The 27349-nt window shown below is 38.5% G+C and overlaps 1 protein-coding gene across 2 annotated transcripts; it reads left to right on the top strand.

Annotated features, from left to right (window-relative positions):
* The first annotated feature begins 1346 nt into the window (after positions 1-1346).
* Positions 1347-27349, top strand: LOC111868470 (hsp70-Hsp90 organizing protein). 2 transcript variants are annotated; one of them, XM_023859127.2, is made up of 8 exons: positions 1347-1664; positions 6966-7138; positions 13276-13366; positions 13870-14055; positions 16270-16415; positions 17176-17265; positions 21529-21706; positions 26979-27348. In XM_023859127.2, exons 2-7 carry the CDS (start codon positions 6972-6974, stop codon positions 21704-21706), a joined length of 858 nt encoding a protein of 285 aa, XP_023714895.1. In that variant the 5' UTR covers positions 1347-1664; positions 6966-6971; the 3' UTR covers positions 26979-27348. The 2 variants fall into 2 exon arrangements, with proteins under 2 accessions (XP_023714895.1, XP_023714896.1); XM_023859128.2 differs by lacking the exon at positions 17176-17265 and having other exon boundaries at positions 26979-27349.

The following is a 27349-nucleotide window of genomic DNA, read 5'->3' as shown; positions in this document are numbered from 1 at the left end:
GAAGAGGTCAGCCCCTCCAAAATGGAAAAAGAGGCTGCACAAGGAGTAACAGCCAGAAATGTGGGACTACTGGTCACTCTGGATAGTTTCACCCCCATTGTTGGAATGAAGGATTACAGAAAAGTGGTCATGTTTGTACACCTGACCGGAACCTTAGCAGGGAGTCATTTGGGATGAGCGCGCTTAAGGAAGGAGCAGTGGTAATGACTGAAGAGAGTAGTCACCACAAGAGGGACCAAGACACAGGAGATCACAAGCAGAAACCTCGGTAAAGAAGGACTGGCAGAATGGTTGCACACTGATAAGCTATTTAGGACAAGCAGCCTTAAGGTGGGATCAGTACGACACATTACTAGGTAATGGTTAACTAGCCGTCACGACAAGGACTGTAACAGATCCAGCAACATCAGAGGACGCGGAAGAACAGCGAGACCTCCAAAAAGTGAAAAGTGCAATCAATATAGTAAAATTGAACTTTTAACCTATAATATAATTGAACTATTTAAAGTGAACTTGACGCAGTGATGAGAGTAAGTAGGAAGTGATTGAATAACAAGTGAAAGTGAAAGCATAAGCAGTGATCTGAATTGAAATTCGATTAACAAATTTTAACTTTTGACATTTAGAATAATATTTTAACTTGTGTTTTGTGAGAGGAGCTTGATATATTATTGAGCATGGGCCTGAATAAGATACAGGATCGAATAAGTGAGAAGACAAATGTGATTGCGTGTAATTATACAGCTGTGTTCGTACACCTGAGAATGACCTCTTGAGGTCGAAACATGTAGTGTGATAGTAATAAAAAAAATATGTTGTGTGGTCGGTAAAATTGACTCGAATAATGAAGCACAAATGTCATTTCTTCATACAAAGTCTGTGATGATCTCTACAGATGGCATACTGTACACCAATTTACTACTTAGCTGGCTTTCCAGTTTGCATCATTTAATTTTCATCTTCTTACTGTATTGGTGGCATATCTCACTGCAGTAATTTTCGCGGAATATATTTTGTGATCAGTTAGTTTCTATACTGGCCATATTATGACAGTTTTATAATTCAGGAAAAGAAGAACTCTGCTAGAGAGAACAGCAACAGAAATCTACAAAAGCATTAACATTTGCTTCAAAAGGGAAACAGTTATCAGAACTCAATATCTGATTCTTTTTCCAAATTCAGAGGTGGCATTAATTAAAGTTGCCATGAAAGCAGATGCATCATTAGCTGTAATGAGTCAAATGAAGTGAGTAGCCGGCCGGCATCGTACAACATTATCTCACTGATAGATGGCAGCACCATTCGGCTAACGGGTCCACGAGGTTCACGAGCCGAAGCTAGCGAGCTATGGCGCTGCTCTGCCAGTGTCTTTGAACAGAATCCACGTTTTCGCGCATAATATTACAGACGTTACAGATGTATGTATGAGTGTTGGAAGTATAGATGTGGTTCGTTGAGGTCGGTGTAGTGTTTGTGGCGGAAGGCGTGGGTTCTTTGTATGGGCAGTATTATCTTGTTTAGATAGTGCGTAATCTTCTTTGTTAAGTTCTTTATACTGTGTATGTGCAAGTCTGCTCTGTCGTGTTGAATTTTTTAAGTAAAGGAAGTTGTGCACCGTATTTGGCGTTTGATACTAAGTGTTAAAGGACGTAGTTATTACAAAGGTAAGTAAATTATGAGAGGATTTAAAATTTCAGTAAAAAATAGTAGAGTTTTTCGAATTAAAGCAGCACTAAGTCATGGTTGGATGAAGTATATTCAAAACTGAGATGAAAGGAAGCGAATCGAACATGTTAGGACTTGAATGTGGTAGACAGTTCAGGAGCAAAAAGAAGCAGTATCGAAAATTAAGGACAGGAAAATTGTACTTGCATTATTACTTTTTTTTTATTGCTAGTGGGTTGGGACTAAGTCCCTTGTACTGCGGCCACTTCTAGTCTATTGTACCAGCCCCAGATGATAGGTGAGGGTGATTGTGGAGCAATTTGTGGAATGAAGATTCACAGGGGAAACCGAAGTACTCGGAGAAAACCTGCCCCAGCGCCACTTTGTCTACCACAAATCCCACTTGACCAGACACGGGATCGAACCCGGACCGCCGCAGTGGGAAGCCAGCGACAAAGCGCGGCCTCTGCATACATACATACATACCTACTCATGGAGCTGAGCCCTTCTGGAGGAGCTGCCAATTCTGCAACTAGAATTTCTCAGTATTACACCCAAAGGTTCATTACCGTGTTCACAAGAGCCCTCCATTGGTCCCTATCCTGAGACACAGCAATCCAATTAATTCCATCGCATCCTGTCTCTCTAGATCCATTTTAATATTGTCCACCCACCTACGCCTTGGTCTTCCCAAGGGTCTCTTTCCTTCTGCTTTTCCCACCAATGTCCTCTACACATTCCCTGTCGCTCCCATTCATGCTACATGCCCTGCCCACCCCATCCTCCTTGACTTGATCATGCTAATTATACTTGGAGATGAATACAAGTTATGAAGCTCCTCATTATGCCAGGTTTTCCAACCTCTTGTCACTTCATCTCTCTTCAGTCCAAATATTCTCAACACCCTGTTCTCAAACACCCTCAGTCTATGTTCCTCCATTAATGTAAGAGACCAAGTTTCACACCCATACAGAACCACCAGCAAAATTATAGTTTTGTATATTCTAATTTTTATGTTTTTTGACAGCAGACGAGAAGACAAAAGGTTCTGGACTGAATGGTAGCAAGCATTACCTGAGTACAATCTCCTCTTAATTTCCTCCTGAATCAGGTTTCGATCTGTTATCGTTGTTCCCAAATATCTGAATTGTGCCACATTTTCAAAACATCTGTTTTCTATCTTAATATCATGATTTTGCCCTGCATTTTGGTGATGAGACAGCAACATATACTTAGTTTTCTCAGTGTTTACTTCTAGACCAACCTCTTTACTTGCATTTGTTTGTTTTTCTTTATGGTATCTACATTATCACCCAGTAGATTCCCATCATTGGCATAGGTGAACAACTGAAATAGAGAAATAAATAGAGAAATAGGATGGGGTGATATGGATGGGATTTATCTGGCTCAGGATAGATAATAGTGGGTTCATCTAAACACAGCAATCAACCTTTAGGTTCCATAAAGTGCTGGGAAATCCTTGAGTAGCTTAATGACTGGTGGCTTCTGAAGGACTTTTCTCCATGGAGTTAATTAGTTAAAGGGGTATGGTTTTGCATAATCAGAAATGATTGTTTTAATATTGTGGTATGTACAGGTTGGTGCTCAGAAACTTCCTTTTTTTTTGAAGGCGAATAAAAGAAAAATTATTGCTGATAGACAAAATTTATGTATAGCTAGTGAAAGAACATACTTTAAAGTTTTAAATCATGTAGTTTTGAACAAAATATCTTGGAGGTGGTGGCCACTGTTCTCTATGCACTGATGCAACCGTTTTCTGAAGTTCCCCTCTGCATGTTCCAAAATGTGCACCAGAATTTGAACTACTTCCTGCCTAATAACATTCTTCAGCTGAAGCAGGTTTGTGGAGCGATGTTTAAACCCTCTGCCTTGTGGTATCTCCATAAAAAAAAATCACAGGGCGTTAGATCAGGTGAGTGCACTGCCCACAGGATGTCACCTCGAAGCGAGGTGAGCCGTCTGGGGAACTTTGCCCTCAAAACTGTCATCGAAGCTCGGGCTGTGTGGGCCATGGCACCATCCTGTTGGAACCAGACATTTCCTAGATGCGTTTCTTCAAGAGGTGGTTCGAAAAAGATCTCAAAATCGACTGTCGAACTGCCTCCACATTTTCTGGCGTCGTAATGGTCCATTGTCGTCCTGATGATTTTTTCACCACACTTCCGGTTGTCCTAAAGTTCTCCACCCACAAAACAATCAATTTACGGTTGGGAACCAGACCTCTGGGCTTAATTCTGAAGTGAGTACGGAACACACTCTGCGTCGCCACGTAGGATTGGTTGTTCGAAAAATAGGCTTCGATAGCAAACACACACTGCTCACTCGTCCACCTCATGTTTTCTACTGAGGGGTATTAGACAGAAACTTCTGTGACTGCTGCGTTTGCCGAGCCTATCCCCAATTTTCTGCCACCTCCCCTCCCTTCACAGTGCATCTTCACAAAAAGGAAGTTTCTGCGCCGCACCCTGTATAATGATGCCTCCCCCCTAACTATGTTAAGCTGCCACATGTTCCCACAGTTCAGTTATTACCTTGCAAACTTAATTAGATGTCTACTACTGTGTATGTGCTCAAAAATTCAGCACTTCTTAACTTGTATGTGGTTTGAGAAAGAAAGACCAGTTTTTAAGAGACTGGATAATATTCTACCTCTTCCATGTGTAGCTGTTCCTTGGCCTGCAGTGACAACAGCTCTTATGTAGCTATACTTTTCCTTTGGAATGTTGAGTTCGGCACATGGAAGGGACCGTGTTGCACTCCAGCTGCACCAGATCTTCACTGGGCTGCTGACTGCTTCCCCTCCAGTAATTGCAGATCTTTCATCCATTTGTCTTTACACTTACCACCTTCCCTTTGTTCGTGTGAGGCAGTATGTTAGTAGTACTGGTACTGGGTGCCAGTAAGCATAGAGTAGGGTTGCTTACAATTAGAGGTGGTGATTGGAGGTAACTTGCTCTGTTCAGGATTTGGTAGGATCGAGATCATGTTCTGGGACTTAACAGGCATTTCTCCAGTGGGCAGGAAGAAAACAGCAGACATTTCAGGAATAAAATGAGAGAATATCTGAAGGACACGATTCATGAGCTTGCAATGAATGGTAAGAACAAGAACATTAGAGACCTGTATAGAAGAATAAATGACTTTAAAGAGGGGTTGCCAACCTAGAAGTAACATAGTGAAGAATGAGAATGGTGATCTGCTTGCAGATTCCCACAACATTTTGAATATGTGGAAGAACTGCTTCTCTCAGTTATGGAATGTACATAAGGTCAGTGATTTTAGGCAGATAGAAATGCACGCAGCTGAGTCATTAATACCTGATTCCAGCCCTTTTGAGGTTGAAATTGCTATTGCAAAATTGAAGAGGTATAAATCGCCAGGTAGTGATCAGATTCTGGCGGAACTTGTTCAAGCAGTAGGCTAAATATTACATTCTAAGATCCATAAGCTAATTACTTCAATTTAGCATAAGGAAAAATTGACTGATCAGTGGAAGGAATCTATTATTGTACCAGTTCACAAGAAGGGTGATAAAACTGACTGTAGTAATTATCGGGGGATATCACTGCTATCAGCTTCATACAAAATTTTATCCAATATTCTTCTCTCAAGGTTAAGTCCATATATATATGAAATTGTGGATCATCAGTGTGGGTTTCGTCATAACAGATCAGCTATAGATCAGATCTTTTGCATTCATCAGATATTGGAAAAAAAATGGGAGTATGATGAGGCAGTGCATCAACTATTCATAGACTTCAAGAAAGGCTATGATTCAGTTAGGAGGGAAGTATTGTACAATATTTTGATAGTGTTTGGGATACCTATGAAACTAGTTAGGCTGATTAAAGTGTGTTTAAATGAAACGTATAGTAAAGTCCATGTAAGTAAACATTTGTCTGATAAATTTCCTATCCAGATTGGTGTAAAACAAAGAGATGCTTTATTGCCACTCCTTTTCAACTTTGCTTTAGAATATGCCATTAGGAAGGTCCAGGAAAACCAAGTAGAACTGAAATTAAACGGGACACATCAGCTGTTGGCCTATGCCAATGATGTGAATCTACTGGGTGATAATATAGATTCCATAAAGAAAAACACAAACTATAATTGACAAAACTAAGGAGGTTGGTTTAGAAGTAAACACAGAGAAAAGTAAGTACATGTTGCTGTCTCATCACCAAAATGCAGAGCAAAATCATGACATAAAAATAGGAAACAGATGTTTTGAAAATGTGGCACAATTCAGATATTTGGGTACAATGATGACAAATCAAAACCTGATTCAGGAGGATATTAAGAGGAGACTGAACTCGAGTAATGTTTGCTACCATTCAGTCCAGAACATTTAGTCTTTTTGTCTGCTGTCCAAAAACATAAAAATTAGAGTAAGCAAAACTATAATTTTACTGGTGGTTCTGTATGGGTGTGAAACTTGGTCTCTGACATTAAGGGAGGAACAAAGATTGAGGGTGTTTGAGGACAGAGTGAGGAGAATATTTGGACTGAAGAGGGATGAAGTGACAGGAGGTTGGAGAAAACTGCATAATGAGGAGCTTCATAACTTGTACTCTTCTCCAAGTATAATTAGAATCATCAAGTCAAGGAGGATGAGGTGGGCAGGGCATGTAGCATGAATGGGGGAGAAAAGGAATGCATATAGCATATTGGTGGGAAAGACAGAAGGAAAGAGACCACTGGGAAGACCAAGGCATAGGTTGGTGGACAATATTAAAATGGATCTTAGAGAGATAGGATGGGTTGTTATGGATTGGATTACTGTGGTTCAGGATAGGGATCAGTGGAGGGCTCTTGTGAACACGGTAATGAATGTTTGGGTTTCATAAAATTCTTGGAAATTCTTGATTAGCTGCATATTTGGCTTCTCCTCAAGAAGGGCTCAGCTCCATAAGTAAGTAAGTAAGACCTAACATAAATATTGGTAACTGAATCACAGTCAAAATATTTCTGACAATGGTGTGTTACAATAAACATGAATATTATTTTTTGACATTGCCCATCCCTGGAACAGAATATTGGTCCAGTGATTGAGACAGACTCTTTCTAATGTGGCCCAGCTAAATGAGACTGTTTCCATTCTTACACCTGGTGACTGAAGTACATCCAGTTTCTGAAACATGTTTGAAGAAACTCAGGATTGCCAGCAATGTCCAAAGTAATAGTTCCTGCCTGCACATCTACCCCACCCATGTGTGTGGGGGTCATGAAACACATGTATGGTTTATATGGTTTTGTTGTGATCATTCCTTTGGTTTCAGGCTACAATGGAGAGTCTGGAAGAACTAGGAAAGAAGGCTTACCAGAAGCAAATATTGGGGGACTATGATGGAGCCATTAAAGTATATAATACTGCCATAAAGAAGTACCCAAACGATCGAAGACTCCTTAATAACAGATGCCTTTGTTACATTGCCAAAAAAGATTTTAAAAGGTAATTTTATAAAAGTATAGTCGAAGTACTGAACTTAGCTGGAGCCACAGCTGAAATAATTTATAGTGCTCTTCAGAAGCTTGAAGTTGCTTTAAGCATGGTGTAATAAAACCACACCTACAGTTGCTCAGCATTCACTAGATAGTAACCATACCCTTAACTAGTATACATGCATTTATATTCATAGTATAAAACTTCAGACTGTAACCCTGTAAAATATTAGTTGTGTAATTTAAGTGGCATATTAATGTGAATGTAGTTTTGTTTTCTTTTTACTGTATTTTTTTTTATTGTAAGGTGTCCCCCCACCCCAAATTCTAAAATTATGAAATTGGGCTCATCTGACATTTGATGGGCTCAGAGAATGCAAGTTGAAAAATTATATTGTGTGACTAAAGCACAAGGAAAATCTTAGCTGACAGCTAATAGCAATAAATGAAGATTGGAGATGTATTTCATTGTATTTCCATTGTTAAAAATGTCATGTGTGACAATGTATAAACCACCTGAAGGTAGTTTGGAGTATGAAAATATGTGTACTTAGTAGTTTTAATATTAACCAGTACTCTGGGATGAAGAGAGATTGGTCTGTGTTCATTACATACATACATACATACATACATTTCATTACATTTCATTTCACAAGTCCAAACAAATGGACATGAAGGTCGTCATACAAAATTTAAACAAACACACAGATAACAAAATAATTAAAACTAATTGTTTATGTTATGCTCCACATATTCAGAAACTGTATAAAAGGAATTATTCATAAGATATAAAAACAGCCTATTTTTAAAACTAATTCTATCCTCTTTAAGGCTTTGAATGGTTATGGGCAATCTGTTGAATAGTTTAATAGCAGTAAACATAGTACCTTCCTCAAAAGCAGAAAGATTCAAGTTTGGCACATATAATTGCTTTCGATTTCTTGTATTCAAACCATGAACATCTAAACCTGAACAAAATTTAGTTTGGTTATCAATCACAAACATTATCAACGAGAGAATGTATTCACATGACAATGGCAGTATATTCAATTTCCTAAAAAGATCCCTACAAGAGTCTCTAGGTCCCACTCCAGATATAATCCTTATTACCTTTTTTTTTGTAATTTAAAAACTCTAACATTATTCGTTGAGTTGCCCCAAAAAATTATTCCATACTGAAGAGTGGAAATAAGAAAAATACACCATTCGTAAAAATTTTTTACTCATAAAATAAGATAAACTCCTAATTACAAAAATAACTGAACTAAGTTTAGGGAGAATATACTCTACATGACTCTTCCAGTCTAAATTCTTATCAATTTGGAGACCCAAAAATTTTATCACAGGAACTTCATTTATAAACAAATTCCCACTAGCAACTGCCAGAGAGTTATAGGACTGTTTTAGAGCAAACCTAATAATATTAGTTGTAGTGATATTTAAAGCCAACTTATTAGCTGTGAACCAATTTATAATAAGAGACAGTGTACCCCTGACTTTATGCTTAAGCTCATCATGATTATTACCAGTAATCAAAACACTGGTATCATCAGCAAAAAGAAAAACTTCAGCCAATCTATTAATATTATTGTTACACATATGCTCATTGGAGTGTTTTAAAATCGTTCTCACAATCAGCACCCAGGAAGGGGAGTTGGAAGGGTATCATTGGCATTGTTAATAATTCAGTTATTGTCTCTCTTTGCTGTTGGATGCGCCTCCTGCTGCACATGAGGTTATTTAATTTTTGCTCAAAATTTCCAACCCCCAAATATTCTAGGGGATTGCCACTTTACACTATCTTTGAAACTGTTCCATTATGACACAGCATTAAAATGAAAGACATTATATATGTAGCAGAGCATGGAAATATAGCTGCAGGACGTAAATTTATGATCAGTGAAGCAAACGTTTGTCATTGGAGGAATGACCTCTTCCATATTTTCATACAAGGCAACCACCAAGAGCTTCATAGTGTCTAAAAAAGGGAAACATCTGGATGTGGATACTGCAGTCCTCCATTTCATCAAAGAGACATGTGCATGCTATGCAAGTAAAAGCACCAGATGCTGCAAAATCACTCAGAATAAACTGTAAGCTGGATGAAATTGATACAAGACATCGATGCACTGTGAAGAACTTTCACTCAGGCCTAGACTGTCCATCTGTCAAAAGATTTCATCCAATTTTCAAAGAGCAGCTGTTGAATTTCCAGAAGTACATTATTGAATTAAAGAAGAAATAAAGCTATGCATGTAAGCCTACAGGAAATGCACACTAGATGATGGTATAATTTGGTATGCATCAAAATTACATTACATTACTGGCCCCTATCGTAAGCCAGATGAATCCAGTCCATACCACCCTGTCCTATCTAAGATCCTTTTCATTATTATCCCCCCACCTATGTCTAGGTCTTTCCAGTGGTTTCTTTTCTCTGGGTTTCCTGCCAAAGCCTTATATGCATTTAACTTCGTGGCCTGTGTGTGCGCTACATGCCCTGCCTATCTCACTGTCCTTGCCTACATTGATCTAATTATACTTAGCAGAGAGTAAGTGATGAAGCTCCTGAGTGCATAATGAAGAGCTTTTAATTTGTACTCTTCAACAGATATTATTTGGACGATTAAATTGAGGGACTGCAAAATGCATACAGAATTTTAGTCAGGGAACCTCTTGAAAGACCTAGGTATAGATAAGAGGGTGGAATCTTAGAATACAATGTCAGAGTAGGGACTGGATTTAGATGGTTCCTTGTAATATTGTGGTGAATCTTCAGTTTCCATAAAAGACCAGGAATTTCTTGGCAAGCTGATTGTCAGTTTTCCAAGAAAGGCACTGCTCTGTGTAAATAATTAATCTGTTCGGATGACTGTTTCATTGTTCCCAAGGTGTATCAGATTTTACAAAAGCAAGGCAGAGGCTGTTATCTTATGGTGTTCAGTTATTTTAAGCTAGAAACGGTGAATTTTTGGCCTTTGTGTGGTGTTGTCAGGTCACAAGAAGGATGTCTTCCATGTGGTATTTGACAGAATGATCATATAGAAGTGGAAAATTAGGGTAACATCATAACTTCGGAATGTAGTATTCCATATAATATTGAGGACTGACAAATGAGTCGATGGCGAGTATGTGTCTGGACTCCACACAGTAGCATACTTGTCTTGACAAGCCTAGCAAATACATAGGTATTGTGTTATAACTAAAGTAGTTTTTGGATAGCTCATCACCAAAATGGTTGGTATTTTGAACAAGTGGTCAAGATGAGAAGTTTGTTCACACTTGGAAAAAAGGACAAGAGTCATCATTGGGGATGAAAGTTGGATTTTTCAGTGACTCTTACGACAAAGCTTCACAGCATACAATGGCAAACTCTAGTCACCCAACCATAGCAGGTGCAGGTGTCAAAATCAGATGTCAAGACAATGTTGATTTCTTTGGCTGCAAGGGAGTTGTCCCACCTGGTAAAACTGTCAACCAGAAGTTTTATCTCTAAGTGAGTGACATCTGATATGGCAAGTCTGTCATGTGAGGCTAGAATTGTTCCCTGATAAGTGGATTCTGCAGCTTGACAGTACACTCACATGCAACCCTTTCTGTGACGGAGTTCTTAGTGAAAAATTAAATTATACACATGGAACACCCCACTTACCAGATCTGACTCCATGTGACTTCTACCTCTTTACAATGAAGAATCATCTGAAGGGATCACTTTTTGAAACCATAGAAGAGATTCAGAAGTGATTTCAACAGTTGGACAGAATGATGAAATTCATGTACATCTGCTGGAAGGATTTACTTTCAAGAAGATTGCTGCAGTTTGGAGTAAAATTTAATACAATACTGCAGATGAGTATAATCTTGTTATTTGTCTAGCCTCATGATGTTATGAGAGCATTGCAGGGTTATATAATTCCATACATTCTATATATTTTAGATTGGAGCTAGACTGAAATTTGTAATGGAGATAAATCATAAACATTTAGCATTTGATGTTCTTATGGCAGTGAAAATGAAGAGTATGGTCTTCTTACTTATAACATCATGTAGTTTTCAGATAAGCCAAGAGTAATAAACCAGCAGAAGCAGGCAGCAATCCCAGGTACATGGAGCTAGAACTGTGCTCTTCAGTTCATAAACCTATTCACGCATTCAGTATGAGGCATATTTTGTATGTTAAAAATTACAAACATAGTGATGGTGCAGAATGTTTAGTTTGTATCTTATGAAGTAATAAGGGTAAAGGAAATTTTGCATAAAAATAGACTTGTAAGTTTAGTAATTATGTCTTATCCCTGTTAGACCCATTCTCAAACATTTGGCATTTCAGAACAAATTACTGAGGAGAGTGTTTAGACACAAGGATGCAGAAGTTAATGGGAGAATTGAGGTTACATAAAGAACAAACTAACTCTGTGGCTTGAGTCCACAAGTGAACTATACCAACTGAGCTACCACCTCTTGTCAGTGAAGTTAGTGCAAACGTTAGCAGATAGAGGGTGTCGAGTGGTCAGTGCAACGAATCCCCACGGCCATTAGTTTTGGATTTTGGACCGGAGCTATTTCCTTGAAATACCTCCTCAGTTATCCTCATGAGGCTGAGTGGACCCCATTTCAGACTCACTACTTCTCAGAAAATCTGGTAGCACTGGAATTGAACCCAGACCTCTGGATCTGTACCCAGTAACTCTGACCACTAGACCACAAAGGCAGTCAGTTACATAAAGAACAGTTTCTTAATTTGTATTCTTCCCTGATAGCATGTATGTAGCATGCATGGATAGATGAGAAGTTCACACATAATTTTAATCATAAGACTTCAGTGGAAGAAATGGCTTTGAAAATGTAGTCATATGTGGAAGGGTAATGTTAAGATGGTGCTTGAAGAAGGAGGGTGTTAAAGAGTTGAGGAGGATTAAACTGGCTTTTTGTAAGAGTCCAGATGATGGGATTTTATCATCATAACGAATCTTCAGGTTCTGTAAATTCAGGTTTAGTCAGGAACATTTCTTTTGGCCAGTCAAAATCATTCTGTCACCTCTTACAACTAATCTATAGTGCTACACCTCACTACTTGCTCAGCCCATTTATAGGCCAGTAGTGGCTGCAGTATTGCTGGACAGGTCAAAGGGTAGGCATCAGACGAAGAGAGAGACCAAAAACCAAAAACTGATGCCAGAAGCAGCGACTTGAAGCACAGAGCAAGTGATGCTCAAGATGGTTCAAGTTTGTATAGCAACAGGCGTGACCAGAGTTGTTTGAACGGCTGTTGTACTGTGATGTGGAAAGCAAATGGAAAAACTACCACATCATTTTTCCTGGATAGTCTCTTTCCAAAGACAGAAGATCACATTAAGTGGAAGAACTGTTTTGGAAGAGACTGTGGACCTGTCATCTGCCAGATTACTAATGAATGAATGAATAGATGAAGGGTTGATGACCTATAGTAGCCAAAGAAATGTCCCCAGCTTTAGTACTGTAACTGTGAACTGTACAAGATAGATCCTATGAGTTAGCCCATAAATTCTGTACAGCAATGGCTCTCAACCTTTGCGAGACCACAGCCCAATAATTTTTTTTTAAGATGAGGGTCTGGTATAATTGATGCCAGAGCCTGGTACTGGACTGCTGTACAGCAGTTGAGAGACACTGGTATACAGTACTTTTTAACCTAACACTGAATTGTGATTGCTGTATCCTGGAATGTGGTTTCATGTAGTCTGGTAGATGGTTTGAATGTTTTGACGCTAATGATGGATGAATTACATTCCTGTGAAATGCTAGTAAACATGTACTTACTGGACTACGAAGGGTTGTATCTCAAATGCTCCAGCCATAGTGTTCATTGCATTAAGAGCGTCATGCCATACACTATTCGCTGTTACTGTTTCACAGAGCTTTGCCATAGCTCAGGTAGTTAGTTGCTGATTTCCCACCACAGCAACCCGTGTTCCGACCCAGGTCAGGTCATGTGGAATTTGTGTTGGACAAAGTGGCACTGGGGTAGTTTTTTTTTTAGTCCTTCAGTTTCCCCTACCATATGTCATTTGACCAGCTACTCCACATTCATTAATCATCCTATCACTGATGCTGAATTATCTCAATAATAATGTTGTTGAATAACCTTCTTGATCTTGTTTCATATAGAGCAATGGAGGATGCAGAACTTATGATACGTCTTTTTCCGGAACATGCTAAGTCTTATTATCGTAAAGGAGAAATACTTACTACAATGAAGGTAAATGTTTTGCTTTCAGAAAGAATGTTGTTGTTTTTTTACCCATGATTGCGTATGGTCCTTTTCTTTTAATGGTGAAATGATTTAGGTTTTGCAGTCATGAGATGCTGGACTTAAATACTGTAGGCTATAAGACAATTTGAACGGTCATTTTATCATCTTAATTCTATAGGTACATGTATATGGATCTCTGAAGATTGTAAGTTGTGATGTTTTGGTTACCCTACCATACAGCCTGGTAGGTGGGTGCCAGCATTTAGGAGGAATATACTGCCTCCATCATCAGGATAGAGTGCCTACCTACCCTGAAGATGGAGTAGCAGGTGCCCTCAGAACACTGGTAACAAATCTATGAGCATACATTGTCAGAACACAGCCATGAAAACTTCAAATCTGAACCTCATGTCCAAGATCATATAGGAAGTATCCATGTTTCTATGCAGACTGCATATGTATGGAGAAAATTTAATGTATTTTTAGGTGTGATGTCTGTTTTCTTCCAGCGTTATATCGAAGCAGAAGAGGCATATATAAAGGTTTTATCATTGGATTCAGAATGTGAAGATGCTAGACGACAGCTGTTGGATGTACAAGCCTTGCAACTATGTGAACATGGTTATAAAAAAGAGCATGCGCTGAAGGCTCTTGGTCATACGCTAAACCACGATACACATATTGCAAACATAGAGGTACTTGATGTTTAGTCTCTTTCTGTTTACTTACTGTATTGTTTTATAAATCCTTCTTTGAAGAAAGAAAGCATATTATGAATTTCTTTATAAGTATACATGGAAGATCTAAAAATAATAGCTGCAACAAGAGAAACTTCTTGCCATTTAACGTTTTAAGTACTGGTCATCTGTAGGAATTTGTAGGAATGAACGCCTCAAACTGCTGAAAACGGTTCATAATTTTTTGGCTGAATTGCATGTGTTTATTTGCCCTAGATTAATAATATTGTTCTGTAAAAGAAGTACCTATGGAAAATTTATGGACTTAAAAAATTAATTCTTACTGGATGACAGTGTCTGCTTCATTGCTGTAGATAAGGCTACACACCCAACACACTATAGGATACAAATACAGACACTTCCACTCACATTTGGGTTTTTGTGTGCCACAACTTGAAGTGTGGTACAAGACAGACCGCAGTCACACGTCTTGCAATAGTAGACTTTTTTTTTTTTTTGGCACACACACCTCCTTTGGCTGGCCAGTGCAGAGAATGTTTTACTTGAAGAAGGCTCATTTGAGTCTCCCAACTGAGGGGCCAATCCCTTGGCACACCATGTATTTCAGTATCCTCTTCATGGGAAAGAACAGTGAGACACCTAGTCAGCTGCCCCCCGAAGTTCAGATGTGTCATATTTCCCTCACAAAACTTGCGTAAAATGTATCTACTGCCATATGTTCTGTTGGATGATACAGTTCCAGAAATTTTGAATTTATGTTGATAAACATTTGTCTGATTTTCCATAATCTGTTGTAATCAGGATCTTCTGCATCTTGTGTTGGTTGGTTTTGATTGTCCACAAAGTACAGATTTTTCAGAGCTGTGTAAAAACAGTCACATGGCATCACACACTGGAGCAGAAAGCAACATGGTAGAGTTCATCTTTGGTCCATTATAGCTTCATACTGGGTTTGTGGTCATGACCTTACTGAACTGCAAGAAATGTGTTTAGGTCCTTTATGCTTATTTGCTGATAATATGTAATATATGGCTAATTTCTTGCATGTGCTCTTGCTTATATTGGTTGGTCTCTTGTACAATTACTGCCAGCATCATCTGAAAATACAGCAAGAAGAAATTATGAGGGTGTGAATTTTTGATACTATAGGCATTCAGGCCATTTTGTTCTCCCACAAACTGGTGCACATCTACCGTACGAGAAGGAATTTGATGGGGCCACTCTTCATCATTTTCTTCAGCAGATGGTGGAACTGGAAGTGTGGTATCTTTCCGTTCTTCTGACTCATTGTCAGCATACTGCTATTCAACATCATTTGTGCACATGCTAAATTGACTAGCAGAAACATATGCTTCAAAGGTCCTGCCATAATGATTGCTGGTCACTGGTGTCCTGAGTGCATTTTCATGTAGAATCAGATAGACTTATAAGGTGGGACTGAATCTGCCACAGAATACTAGAATATCTTATTCAGTAACAACGCTGTCCTCTTGTCACTTTTTCTCTCTGTTCATAAAACAGCTTCATATGCACATGAACAAAGAAAATTGCAGATGGGTGGTAACAGTCTGCCACTGACAGCTATGATGTAATTCTAATCATAAACAATTTTCATTTCCCCTCACATATTTTAGTTCCCCCACATATATTTATCAGGTTTGAATAGCACGTCAGCTGTTACAGACCCAAAAAAGGGAATGAGAAGAAAAACACACCTCCTGTCAGGGTTCAGAGTGTCAGTAAATTCTTCCTAGTGGTTAGAGCAGCAGTCTGCACAGGAAAATAAATTTGATGCATGAACTGTGTATACTGAGATACTGCAGAGTAAAGTTCCATGCTTTGTTTGGTCCAAGCACACGCACGGCACCAAAAGGGCTTCTCATCAGGAAGATGTGGGACTGCCAGTATGTTGGACATTTGGCCGCTTGCCAAATTACTCAGGTGTTAATATATTGGACATTCATCCTTTAAAGGTTACATTAAGCTGCAAGGGTAGGTAGGTGCCATATAAAGAAATTTTCAAGGGGCCAGTTAAGTATTATGAATTAAGTGTGATATGGAACAAAGAACATGGAATTTTAATGAACAAATATCTACAGATGTGCAAAGCGACTGATGATGGCAACAAATAGATGTGCTGTCGTGTATTTGGAAGCTGCTAAGCTTATTGTTACCTTGTTCTGATGTTTGTTCTCATTGTATTCTGTCTAGGATGCAGAAAAGATCCTTAGATATGGAACATCAGAAATATTTGATAATAACAATGACCTGGATTATGACAGTGTTTACTATTCTGATGATGAGAATGCATGCAGCAGTGTCATTAAAGCAGACAATGTTTATGATCCACTTTTGGAGTGAGTATCCTACTGTACATTCAGCAGTTGGTAACAGAATTTGTTACCACACCATGAAAGAATACTGCAGTCTGTCTTGTATAGTGTGTGCTCTTGGGTTGTTTGGGCTGTTTGCTGACCTTTCAAGGTATGTAGTTGACCAGTCCAGTGCTGATATTTTTAGTTTTGAATCAGGCAGTGGATAATTCTGGAGTCTTAAACAAAAGTCCCCTTACTTTGTGACTATCTAAGTCCTAGGTCAGAGGGATGAAGCCTCTAACTTAAAGTAATAAAGTGCTGTTGTACACCTCAAGGGGCAGTAATGAATGAGTATGGAGCAATGGTGGAATAATAATTGACAGGGAAAACCACAGTCCTCAGAAATATCATCATACCAGGCCACCACAACATTGCCTTGTCACTGAGAATTAGTTATATCGATACACATCTTAAGATTTCTGTGAAAGTATATTTTATATATTTATATTGCTCAGGGTTAGTTGTGATTCACATGTCAAAGGTTAATTTCTATGTTACAAAAACTGAATTAATAAATAATCTATGAAAGGTTTGTGGCCAAGTTCTGTATTTAGAATCTGTCCATGTTACATAGAAGAAATAATAAAGAGTCAATAGCTTGTGGGTGTTTTATCATTCTTATTATCCACTTGACCTGTGTTGTAATGAAATATGTATTTTGATGCTATATGCAGTATGTTTATGCTCCACCATGTTCAAAGTACAGCTGTATAGAGTTTTAATAATGTCATTACTTTTACAGCCCATCAAATCCACTGAAAAGCTGTTCCCTTTGGGTTGGCTTCGTAACTGAGGATGTAACTGAAAAAATGCTTACTAATTTGTTTTCTAAGTAAGTATCCAAAAAGGCTGCACCATAGCTCAAGCAGTTAGTCACTGGCTTCCCACTGCGGCAGCCCAGGTCTGGTCAAGTGGGATTTGTGGTGGACAAAGTGGTGCTGGGGCAGGTTTTCTCTGAGTACTTAAGTTTCCCGTGCCAATCTTCATTCCACCAATTGCCCCACAAGCACCTTCACCTGTCATCTGGGGCTGGTACAATAAACCAAAAGTGGCCGCAGTCCCACCCCACTAGCAATATAAAAAAAGGTATCCAAAAACACTTCCTGGAGAAAGTGCATGGTAAGGTTCAATGATTTGTATGAATTCAGCAGAAATGGAAACCATTTTATTAGTTTCAGAAACCGATGAAACATGGACAGACCTCAAGAAAACTCTCTTTGTGTGTTAACCCTAATACATGTTAGTGGGGTCTGGTGGACCACACATTTTTTTCTGTTGTACGTGCACATAGTGTGTTGTAACAGGCTGTCCTAAGTGATAATTCATGCGAATGAAGGACTTCTCAATATGTTACAATGTTGTGTTTTTGATCTTTGTATTTCACACCACATTAGGCAGTGGTGTTACTCAGGCCCCACTGACACGTTAGAAGGTAAATTGGATTATATTTTGTCTTCAGATGATATGCAGCTTATTTTTAAGTGTTTTCCTGTGAAGAGTCATCGTTGTTCACTCCTATTCTATTGTATATTTTACAGTCGGAACTCTATAGATTTTATAATGCCTTCAAAGAATTTTACCAATGACATCGCTGAACTTCTTACTGAAGAAAACGATTCAGAGGATGATGTGTGGAGTGATGATGAAGGAAGTAAAGATGAAAATAAAGAAATTATTCAGTCTGAGCATGAAGATGATAGTGACTATGAAGGAGAAAAGATGGAAGTTAAAGGTTGCAGTAGTGGCTACGATAACAGTGATGGCACTAGTACTCGTAGTTTAATTATGAAAGGTGCGTGAATGCGCTGAAGAGAACGGGTCAGCTGCTAAGGAGAAACGTTGTACAAGCTGGTAATGAGGGTGAAGCTCGAAACTGCAAGAGTACCAATTGAAGCACGGAATTTAATATTTGCAGACACTATTCCGCAGAAAGTTTCACATCGTTCAGATGAAGAAATTGCCAGGAGAATGGCTACATATGAGTGGAAAATGTCATATAGTAACAAGACGACAGTACATGAACGAAGATCATTCATTGGTCTGTTGTATGATTTGAGAATATTGAAGGCTGGGCATGAGAATGTGAAAGAGATTTGGAGTGAAACCTTAGGCTCAACATTATTGAGGGAAACGCGCTTTTAGTTCCTCAACCTCTGTTGGTTCAGTGATGACATCAGACCAGAACAAGAAAGAAATGGCATATTTGCAGCTATTAGAGAGATCCAGAATATGTTCAGTGCGAATTGTAAACTGTATTACACACCTCATGTTTATTATACAGTACATGAACAACTACTTGATTTCCATGGGCACTGCTCGTTTACAGCATATATTCAGAATAAATATGGGATCAAAATTATGATACTTTGTGATGATGGAAAGTCATTTTGTATGGTGAGTGAAACACCATACACTGACTGAGTTGGAAAAGCAGCTGGTCAATCTGTTCCCCCTTATTACTTCAGACTGACAGAACCGAATCATGGCACAGAGAACCGTAACATGTGACATTGGTTCAGTGTAGGGACCATTGCTTTTTGTTGTGTAGTGCTTGTTCTGAAGATGTGGAGTAATAGAACAAGCATACGTGAGTGAAATAACATCTTTTGTGTAATCTCACATTTATATCAACTGAGTAGCAGAGTTCAGTTTCTTCTACTGTGTATCTTCATATAGTTACATGAGTGTACAGTATAGATGTAAAGTAGGCTACATACATAGCTTCACAGATCCATTGCTCATATTCGGCCGGATATTGAGCTCATCCGATTAATTAAAAGTAGTTGCAATATGCAACCAAGTCCAAATAGACACAACCTAGATACAATAGGAATATAATACAGTTAGGTATTTGCCATATATTCATCAATAGAATAGAAAGCTTTCAAGATAAGAAAGTCTTTCAGTTTTCATTTAAATAAATTAACATTATCCTTTAAAATATATAATTTATGTGGCAAATTATTACAAATTTTTATGGATGTATAATATGCTCCCTTTTGTACAAGGCTCATCCACAAAGTAAGTTTCCCTGGGGACGTTTGCAGAAACAAAACATAATTTCATGGAAATATTACAACAGATACAGCAAGTGTTCAGCTATTTTTCAACATAATCACCACCGGAATTGAGACATTTGTCATACCATGGGAACAACTTTTGAATACCTGTGTTGTAGAAGTCTGCCGCTGACGCTCACCAGACAGGAATTTCTTGAGGTGTAGGAAAAGATGGAAATCACTGGGAGCGAGGTCCGGGCTGTAGGGTGGATGATGAAACACCTCCCAGCTGAACTCCTGCAGGAGACTTGCTGTCCGTTGAGCCGTGTGCGGCCTAGCGTTATTGTGCAGGAAGTCGATACCGGCAATAAGCATCCCGTGCTGCTTGTTCTGAATGGCCCGTCACAATTTCTGCAGTGTTTCACAGTAACGCTCAGCATTCACCGTCTCACCTCTGGTCAGGAAGTCGACGTGAAGACGTCTCTCCCAGAATACCGTGCACATCACTTACCGCGCTGACGTCTGCATGAATTTCGTCTTACAGGGAGATCCACTGTGACGCCAATGCATTGACTGCTGCGTCGTTTCTGGGGTAATGTGTGCAATTCACGTTTCATCACCTGTGATGATCCATTCCAGAAACTCGTCGCCGTCATCATGGTACCGCTGCAGAAATGTCAATGCTGACTCCATGCACTTTGTTTCGTGTTCTGGTGTCAGATGCTTCGGCACCCACCTGGCGCACAATTTCCTGAACAACAGGTGCTCCGTGACAATTTCGTGCAACAAGGTGCGGGAAATCTGAGGGACATGACTGCTGCTGAGTTCCGCAATTGTGACGCGATGATTCTCCATGCGTTCCCGCACAAGCTCCACCAGGTCGTCTGTAATGATGGATGGCCGCCCACTGCACTTCTCATCATGCACACTTTGTTGACCTGCTGAAAATTGTCTGCACCAGTGACACTCCATCTGCTTGCTCATGACATTAGGCCCATAGACCCGGCACAGCTGACAATGAATTTCGATTGGCGCTATGCTCTGTGCATTCAAAAACTTTATCATTGACCGCACTTCACAGTCGGTGGGAGCTGGAATAAGAGCCTCCATCTTCAACAGCTGCAACGATGCTACTGTGGGAACATGGGAAATCCGTTAGTGCATGCGCCATGCTACGTCATTGCTCTATCACATACGCGCAGTTGTTTTGCGCAATATAAGGTTTGGTAGCTGTGGGACGAGTGGGAAACTTACTTTGTGGACGTGCTACGAATAATGGATAGTCTAGCTGATGTGACATGTAGTCTATTTTGTACTCTAGTGTTAATTTTATGTGCACTATTATTTGTAGGATAATTATTTTCGTTTTCAATTACAAACATGACCATGGCATATATAAACAAACTGTAAGTATCCCTAATTCTCTAAAAACCTCTCTGCAAGAACTTCTAGGCCACCTCATTAACATTGCTCTAATTGCTCTTTTCTGAGGCACAAAATCTCTTTTCATTGATGATGAAGAAGAGCCCCAGAAAATAACACCATATTTAAGTTGAGCTTGACAGTAAGCACAGTAAGCCATTTTCAACACTTGCCTACTTACTATAATAGGCTGTAGTTTTCTAAGCACAAAGGTTGCAAAACTCAACTTATTTATCAGCTAAGATGCAGAAATAAATAAGTCCTAGCTCTCTTGCTATATCTCCAAAAATTTTGTGTTTCTATAGAAGTTTTCTCAAAGAAAATAATCTGGAGTCTGGTAGTAAGATCATTTTCTACAATATGTTTTATTTCATGTATTAACTTAAGAAAAACATATATCTGTGTAATAGACAAAATTTAATGTTCCCTAACTCAGGTACACACACATTTCTAATTTTTTTATAGTAGAAGGTTTTACAAAGAAAAAAATGTTGAATTATACCAGACGTAGCAAAATTGGGTATGACAGTTCCATTGGCATTGTTTTGTATGAGCACACTAAATATCATCCCTCTTAAAATGGTTTTTTATGCATCACTGATTTATAAAAGTAGTTTTCTTTGCACTTCTGTTGTGGAGAAGTTTGTTAAATAATTATACATTCTTGTTTTCAGATACGGAAAGATTCTGAGTGTGTGTCCTCGCTATTCATTACACTGCGCTTTTATCAACTACGCTGATCACATTGCAGCGGGTAAGGCAATGAAAGCATTGCAAGGAGCACTTGTTGGAACTAAAAATATTCTCATAAGGTTTCCTGATAATGTTGCCAGCCACACAAAATCTATTTAGGTGAGTATAAACAGGTTGACATTTTATAATAGTAAATCAGTACTAGTAAGTTTCAGTAATTAGATTATTAATTAAATAGTCTAAAACCACTTACAAAGAACTAGGATAGCTAAGTAAGTATAGCGATGGGCTACAGCCTGGACAACCAAGGAATTGAACTTTGGTTTGCAGCAGGGACGAGGTTTTTCTCTTTTACACAGCATCCAGACAAGCACTGGGGACTCTTCCCCAGGGTTAAAGCTGCTGGGATGTGTAGGTGACCACTCACAATCTAGTGCTGAGGTCAAGTGATGGAACTATAACCATCTCTCACTCACCTTCCTTACATTGATTGTCACCCCTTTCCTGTGTCGTTTTTGTGTCGGACGCCAGTAAGCTCAACTCGTGTTGGTTTGCAATAATTAAGGGTTTAACTTAGGAAAGAGAGGTACAGGTGTTGGGTAACTAGTTCAGCTGTTGGTAGAGCTGAAATTCTTTCTCAGAGTGTTTGGCAGGGCCTCACTTAGGCAGGGAACGGATGAACACGATACTACGCCTTTGCACTTGAGCACTGTGATCATTTATTAACACTTTTATTTACTTGATAGCAGACACAGTTACTATATGTACTTATCTAGCTTTAGTGCTGTTACACCAGAAGTTATCAGAATAGTTTAAGTAAACACTTTTGCTTGTTGAATTTAGGCTTTTGTCCAGAACAGCGGTGATACAAATTTTGCATCTAAACAGTTCACAAGTTGGCAGTCAACTGAAATCAGCGACTGACATCTCTGAAGACCCTGAGGTCCTTGGTTCATCAGTTCCTCAGCTATGTCACTCCCCATAAATCCACCGATTGAGTAATTTTGAAATTTTGCAGTTCACACAATTTTTGGATCTCCAGTCAGCTAACTGGAATATGAGATTTTGATCCTGAAAGTTGTAACGTTTTTGACAGCCCAGTGATGGATACTATGCTTAGCGTGGGTATTCAGCACGCCTACTTTTAAGTTACAATGTTCTGGACCTGTCAGATCATATTCTCAAAGTTTGCTGCTGTGTTACTACTAGACAAAATATCTAAGAAAAAGCCACATGGATGCTTCCTGTGAAACAGTAAGACTGGGAATAAGTCAATTCCTGCAAGCAAGAAGGTGACTATGTCCCACTTGTTTGACTATTACAGCCTGGGTATTTAGAAGTGACAGTCCAGGAAAAGCTGGGCAGTGGATGGGCAGGTCCATTTGTGAAAGTTGAGGGGTGTTGTGGTTAGTAATTCGTTTGATTTCAGTGCGAGAAGACGTCTCAAGTTCAGTTAAAAGTTCCTTGTACAGTCAAGTTAAGAAGTTTTGACTCTTGGAGTCGTATTTTAGTGTATTATCTCTATTTACTGTATTAATACTTTATTTTATTCTTTATTTTTATTCATTGATTTTCTTTTTTTTTCTTTATTTATATTTGTACATTTTTTCTGTCTCCTTTAACATACCACCTACACGAAGTAAATTGAGTGGAGAAGTGTTGCATTCACAATCAAGAGAAATTGTTAGTAATGTATATAAGTATATGAAAGAGGCTGGGCCAACAATTAAGTGAAGAACATAGGAGTGGAAGTAGCAAAGGTAATTGGTGTATCGGAAAGTAGTATCAGAAGAATAATAAGAGAAACAAAAAATATTGAATCTGGGGCTTCCACTTCCTTTTTGACACCCCATAAAGAAAGACCTAGGAAATCTCCACTAGCCACTTTGGATGACTTTAGCGAGTCTGTAGTGCGAAGACCAATTAATGACTTCTACATATAAAAAAAACAGACCTACCCTGTAAAAAGTTCACGAAAGTTGAAGAAAACATTCTGTGTTGGCAGTGATAATGACAGTTCTGATGATAGCTCTGATTCTTCTGGTGGTGACAAGGAAGGACAGGCATGTGGAAATGATATCTGTGCAGACATTGCCGGCGTTGCTCCTTTAGAATAGACCTGTGTAATATGTAAATAAACTCTTCATGTATATAACAGTGAAAAGTGTATAATAGTATATAGTGTACAGTAGTGTAAAGTGTATAATAGTCTACCATTCGGCACTTAAAATTAAAAGTGGATGTATGAACATCATCGAGACTAAACCGCCAACACTATGCAACACAATGAGATAAGAAATTATTTCCTTTTGAGAATGCCTGTAATGCATTCCCCTCCACACTTGTCGGCATGCTGGAGCTCTCCCCGCCACTACCAATACTTCTCCTACTCCGCGTCGGAGGACTGTCACTTCTAAATACCTGGGCTATACCTGCTACCTACAGTTCTTTTGTACTTATGATTCTGATTATACCCAAAACTAGTACGCGACAGTGGAGCAGTTACAGAACTATACCCTCACTCTCCATACATCTTCTGTCATACTGCTTAATTAATTAAGCACGGGGGCAACTTTACTGTTTTACTTTACAATTAGTTATAAATAGGGCCCGGATTTTTATGACATAAAAACTATAAATATATGCATGCACTTATGACCCAAAATTATGTCAAATATGACCTAAAAAGTGTAAAATATGACCTTAAATATTAAATGGGACATAAAATTTCACAATTTTAATTACAACTTTTACTAGAGTTTAAGACTAAAGATGATGAATATATGATAGTAGGTCCTACTTACCAAATTAGCCCTTTTATGTTTCTGAAGGAAAGAAAACTGATGGAATTTTGACATTTCGTACCGGATTGAACCATTCATTGTTTTCTTTTTAATACTGATATTTGCATTCATATTTTAGACAAACACTGGTGCACATGGTATGAACACTAACTTAACTCTGTTATCTAAAAACACCATTTAAAAGAACACAAGCTATTCACGTCTCAATTTTCACTGAGTTATTCACGTCTCAATTTTCACTGTTACAATTGCAATTTATAACTACATGCATTTTCAAATTTGAAAGATCGCCGATTATCACTAAGGATAGTTTTGTATTTGGAAAAACTTCGTTCCACATCACATGATGTGACAGGAGCATATTTGAAGAATGTCAAGTCGTTTGGTGACAGTTCTGTATCATCTTCGAATGTTGCTAGTTTACCGGAAAGTATATCTGCAATCTTGCATAATGTTGAATAACCAGCATTCCGATGAAGAACACTTTCTATTTTGGTTTTAATCCTGTCACTTATTTCACCACGAGTTCGGTTTAGTTCATTCTCAATGCTCTTTACAGTGTCCAACGCGTCACAGAGTTCAGTCCCTACAAATTCCAGGCGAGTTATTGCACCTGAAATTGAACAGAAGTTTGACTTTATGTATGCCAGATTTTGTGCTAGAGTGGTAGAGAATAAGTCCTTGACAGCTTTAATTGATGTTGACTCACTGCTGTCAAAGCCATTAAACATTTTCTCAATGGCTGTGTAATTTTCACAATAATATGCCACAGCATCCAACCATGTACCCCACCGTGTGACGACAGGCTGTGGAGGAAGTGGCAGTAGAGGAGCTTCTTGTTTAAATTTCTGCACTCGAAGAGGGGCCTTGATGAATATTTTCTTTCCGTTTGAAACTAGCCTATCTACATCAGGAAAATGTCCTCGAACTTCTTCAGCCACTCTATGCAATGCATGAGCGAGGCAAGTAATATGGACCATTTTCGGGTAGAGGATTCGAAGTCCTTTGGCAGCCTTCTTCATGTATGGAGCGGCATCTGTTACTAGGAGAAGGACATTATTTCGCTGTATTCCATTTGGCCACAACAACTTCATGGAATTATCAAATAGGACAGCTATAGTCGAATGATTTGCTCTTTCGAGAACTTCACAGTCAAGAAGAAATCTCTCTCCAGGTTGATCTTGTTTCAGGGTCCCAACTATAACATTCGCAATATACCGCCCATCTACGTCAGAAGTCTCGTCCAAGGAAACCCATATCTTGTTGTCAGCAACAGATGTTCGAATCTTATTTAACATATCTTCATAACATGTAGAGAGATAATTCTTTCTTAACGTCGATTCACTTGGGATAGGATGACTAGTGTATGTCTCCAAAAATTGTCTGAAGTGCTGATTATGCAATTTCTCTAATGGAATATTCGAAGATACCATCCACTGACACAAATCCTTCGAAAATTCCGACCCATTGTTCATTGAAGAAGGTGAAGCAGAAGAAGAAGAAGAAGAAGAAGAAGTAGTAGAACTGTTTTTAAACAACAAACTTTGTCTGCTATCCTTTGTAGATAATCTGCTTAAACATTTACCATGTTTAAAAGTTTTACAATGCTGCTGCACAGTAAATCGCTTTTCTGCCGTAACTTTCACGCCACACAACTTACAATAAAATATCTTGCCATCGGTACTAAACACTTTATCACCAAACTCCTGTACAAAACTACGCAACCTTGCGCTCCTTGAACTACATGTACTCACTTTAGGCATTGTAAGGTCAAACTGAAGTCTTATAACGCCCTCCACATATATAAATAGAATACTTCTAAGCCCTCCAAGAAAGAATGGGATGTATATACCTTATAGTAAGACGGAGTACAATAGGAAAATACCCGTTACACTTGCCTCCCTCCCGCCTCGACTGGGAAAAGCCGGCTTGCCAGGTCATAAATGCTGCATTTCACAAATTTTCGCCTTTGTAACTGCAAGTACAGTCCAGTCAAAAATATGGTTTTTAATACGAACTTCATGTACTTGAACTCTATTCCACATTGAAGCAACAGTCCAGCCTGAAATTTATTTTGTAATACTAAACATTATGGAGCCGAAATTTTACATTATATCAAAGAATTGTTTCTAAAATGACAAAAATATGACCTTATTTCAAAATTATGCCAAAATATGCTGTAAAACCAATAAAACTCTAAAATATGCATTTAAATGCACAATAAAAACTATATAATTTCAATAAGAATGACTGGAAACATGCATAATTACATTTAAAAACGGGAATAAACCCTAGGAAAAAAATATGACATGTCATAGAAATCCGGGCCCTAGTTATAAATCATACAGTTGATAAAGCATATAGTTGGACTGTGATTGTGTAGTTGCATAGGTGGGTTCCAGTGTTTCAGAGGAATGTGTTACCTCCATCTTCAGGGTAGAAGGCACAGTCCTGTAACCCAGGATTCAACAGGGTAAACTATTACTGTTATAAAAACCAGAAATCTCATCAAACACTAATAAGAAGAAGATTCAGACATATTACCTCTAGTGTTACCTGATGCATATTAGTGAAACCAACATGATTTTGGACATGGTCATTGATTGTGTTTATTCTTTATTTTTCAGCTGGATTCCAGTCTTCTATATTATGTATATTATTATTATTCTGTAAGAAGAGTATGTATTAAAATGTATGTACAAGTATTCACCGTGAAGAGATGTTTTAATTTTATATACATTGTATAGATGTATCCGATAGAACATATGTAAGTTATCTCAGTAGTCTGTAACTTAAAGCATACCAGTTTGTCTTCTTATGAAGCCATGTGTAGAATGTCGTTCACAAGTGGTGTTTTGTGCATCAACATACTAGATATGTAGCTTTTTTTTCTCATAATTTCATTACGTGAAATATGCACATAGACTTTTATTACCTGACACTGAAAATAACTGCGATGAAGTCTTTTATTAAAATAAAGGTTTTCTGTTCACTTATA

Source organism: Cryptotermes secundus, unplaced genomic scaffold, assembly GCF_002891405.2.
Source record: "Cryptotermes secundus unplaced genomic scaffold, Csec_1.0 scaffold169, whole genome shotgun sequence".
NCBI lineage: Eukaryota > Metazoa > Arthropoda > Insecta > Blattodea > Kalotermitidae > Cryptotermes > Cryptotermes secundus.
This window is presented reverse-complemented; position numbering and strand designations above follow the sequence as displayed.

Coding starts and splice junctions, on each gene's coding strand:
- LOC111868470 (XM_023859127.2), top strand. CDS start 6,972: ATGGAGAGTCTGGAAGAACTAGGAAAGAAGGCTTACCAGAAGCAAATA. Junction 7,139..13,275: donor GCCAAAAAAGATTTTAAAAG/GTAATTTTATAA, acceptor TGTTTCATATAG/AGCAATGGAGGATGCAGAAC. Junction 17,266..21,528: donor CTTACTAATTTGTTTTCTAA/GTAAGTATCCAA, acceptor TCTTGTTTTCAG/ATACGGAAAGATTCTGAGTG.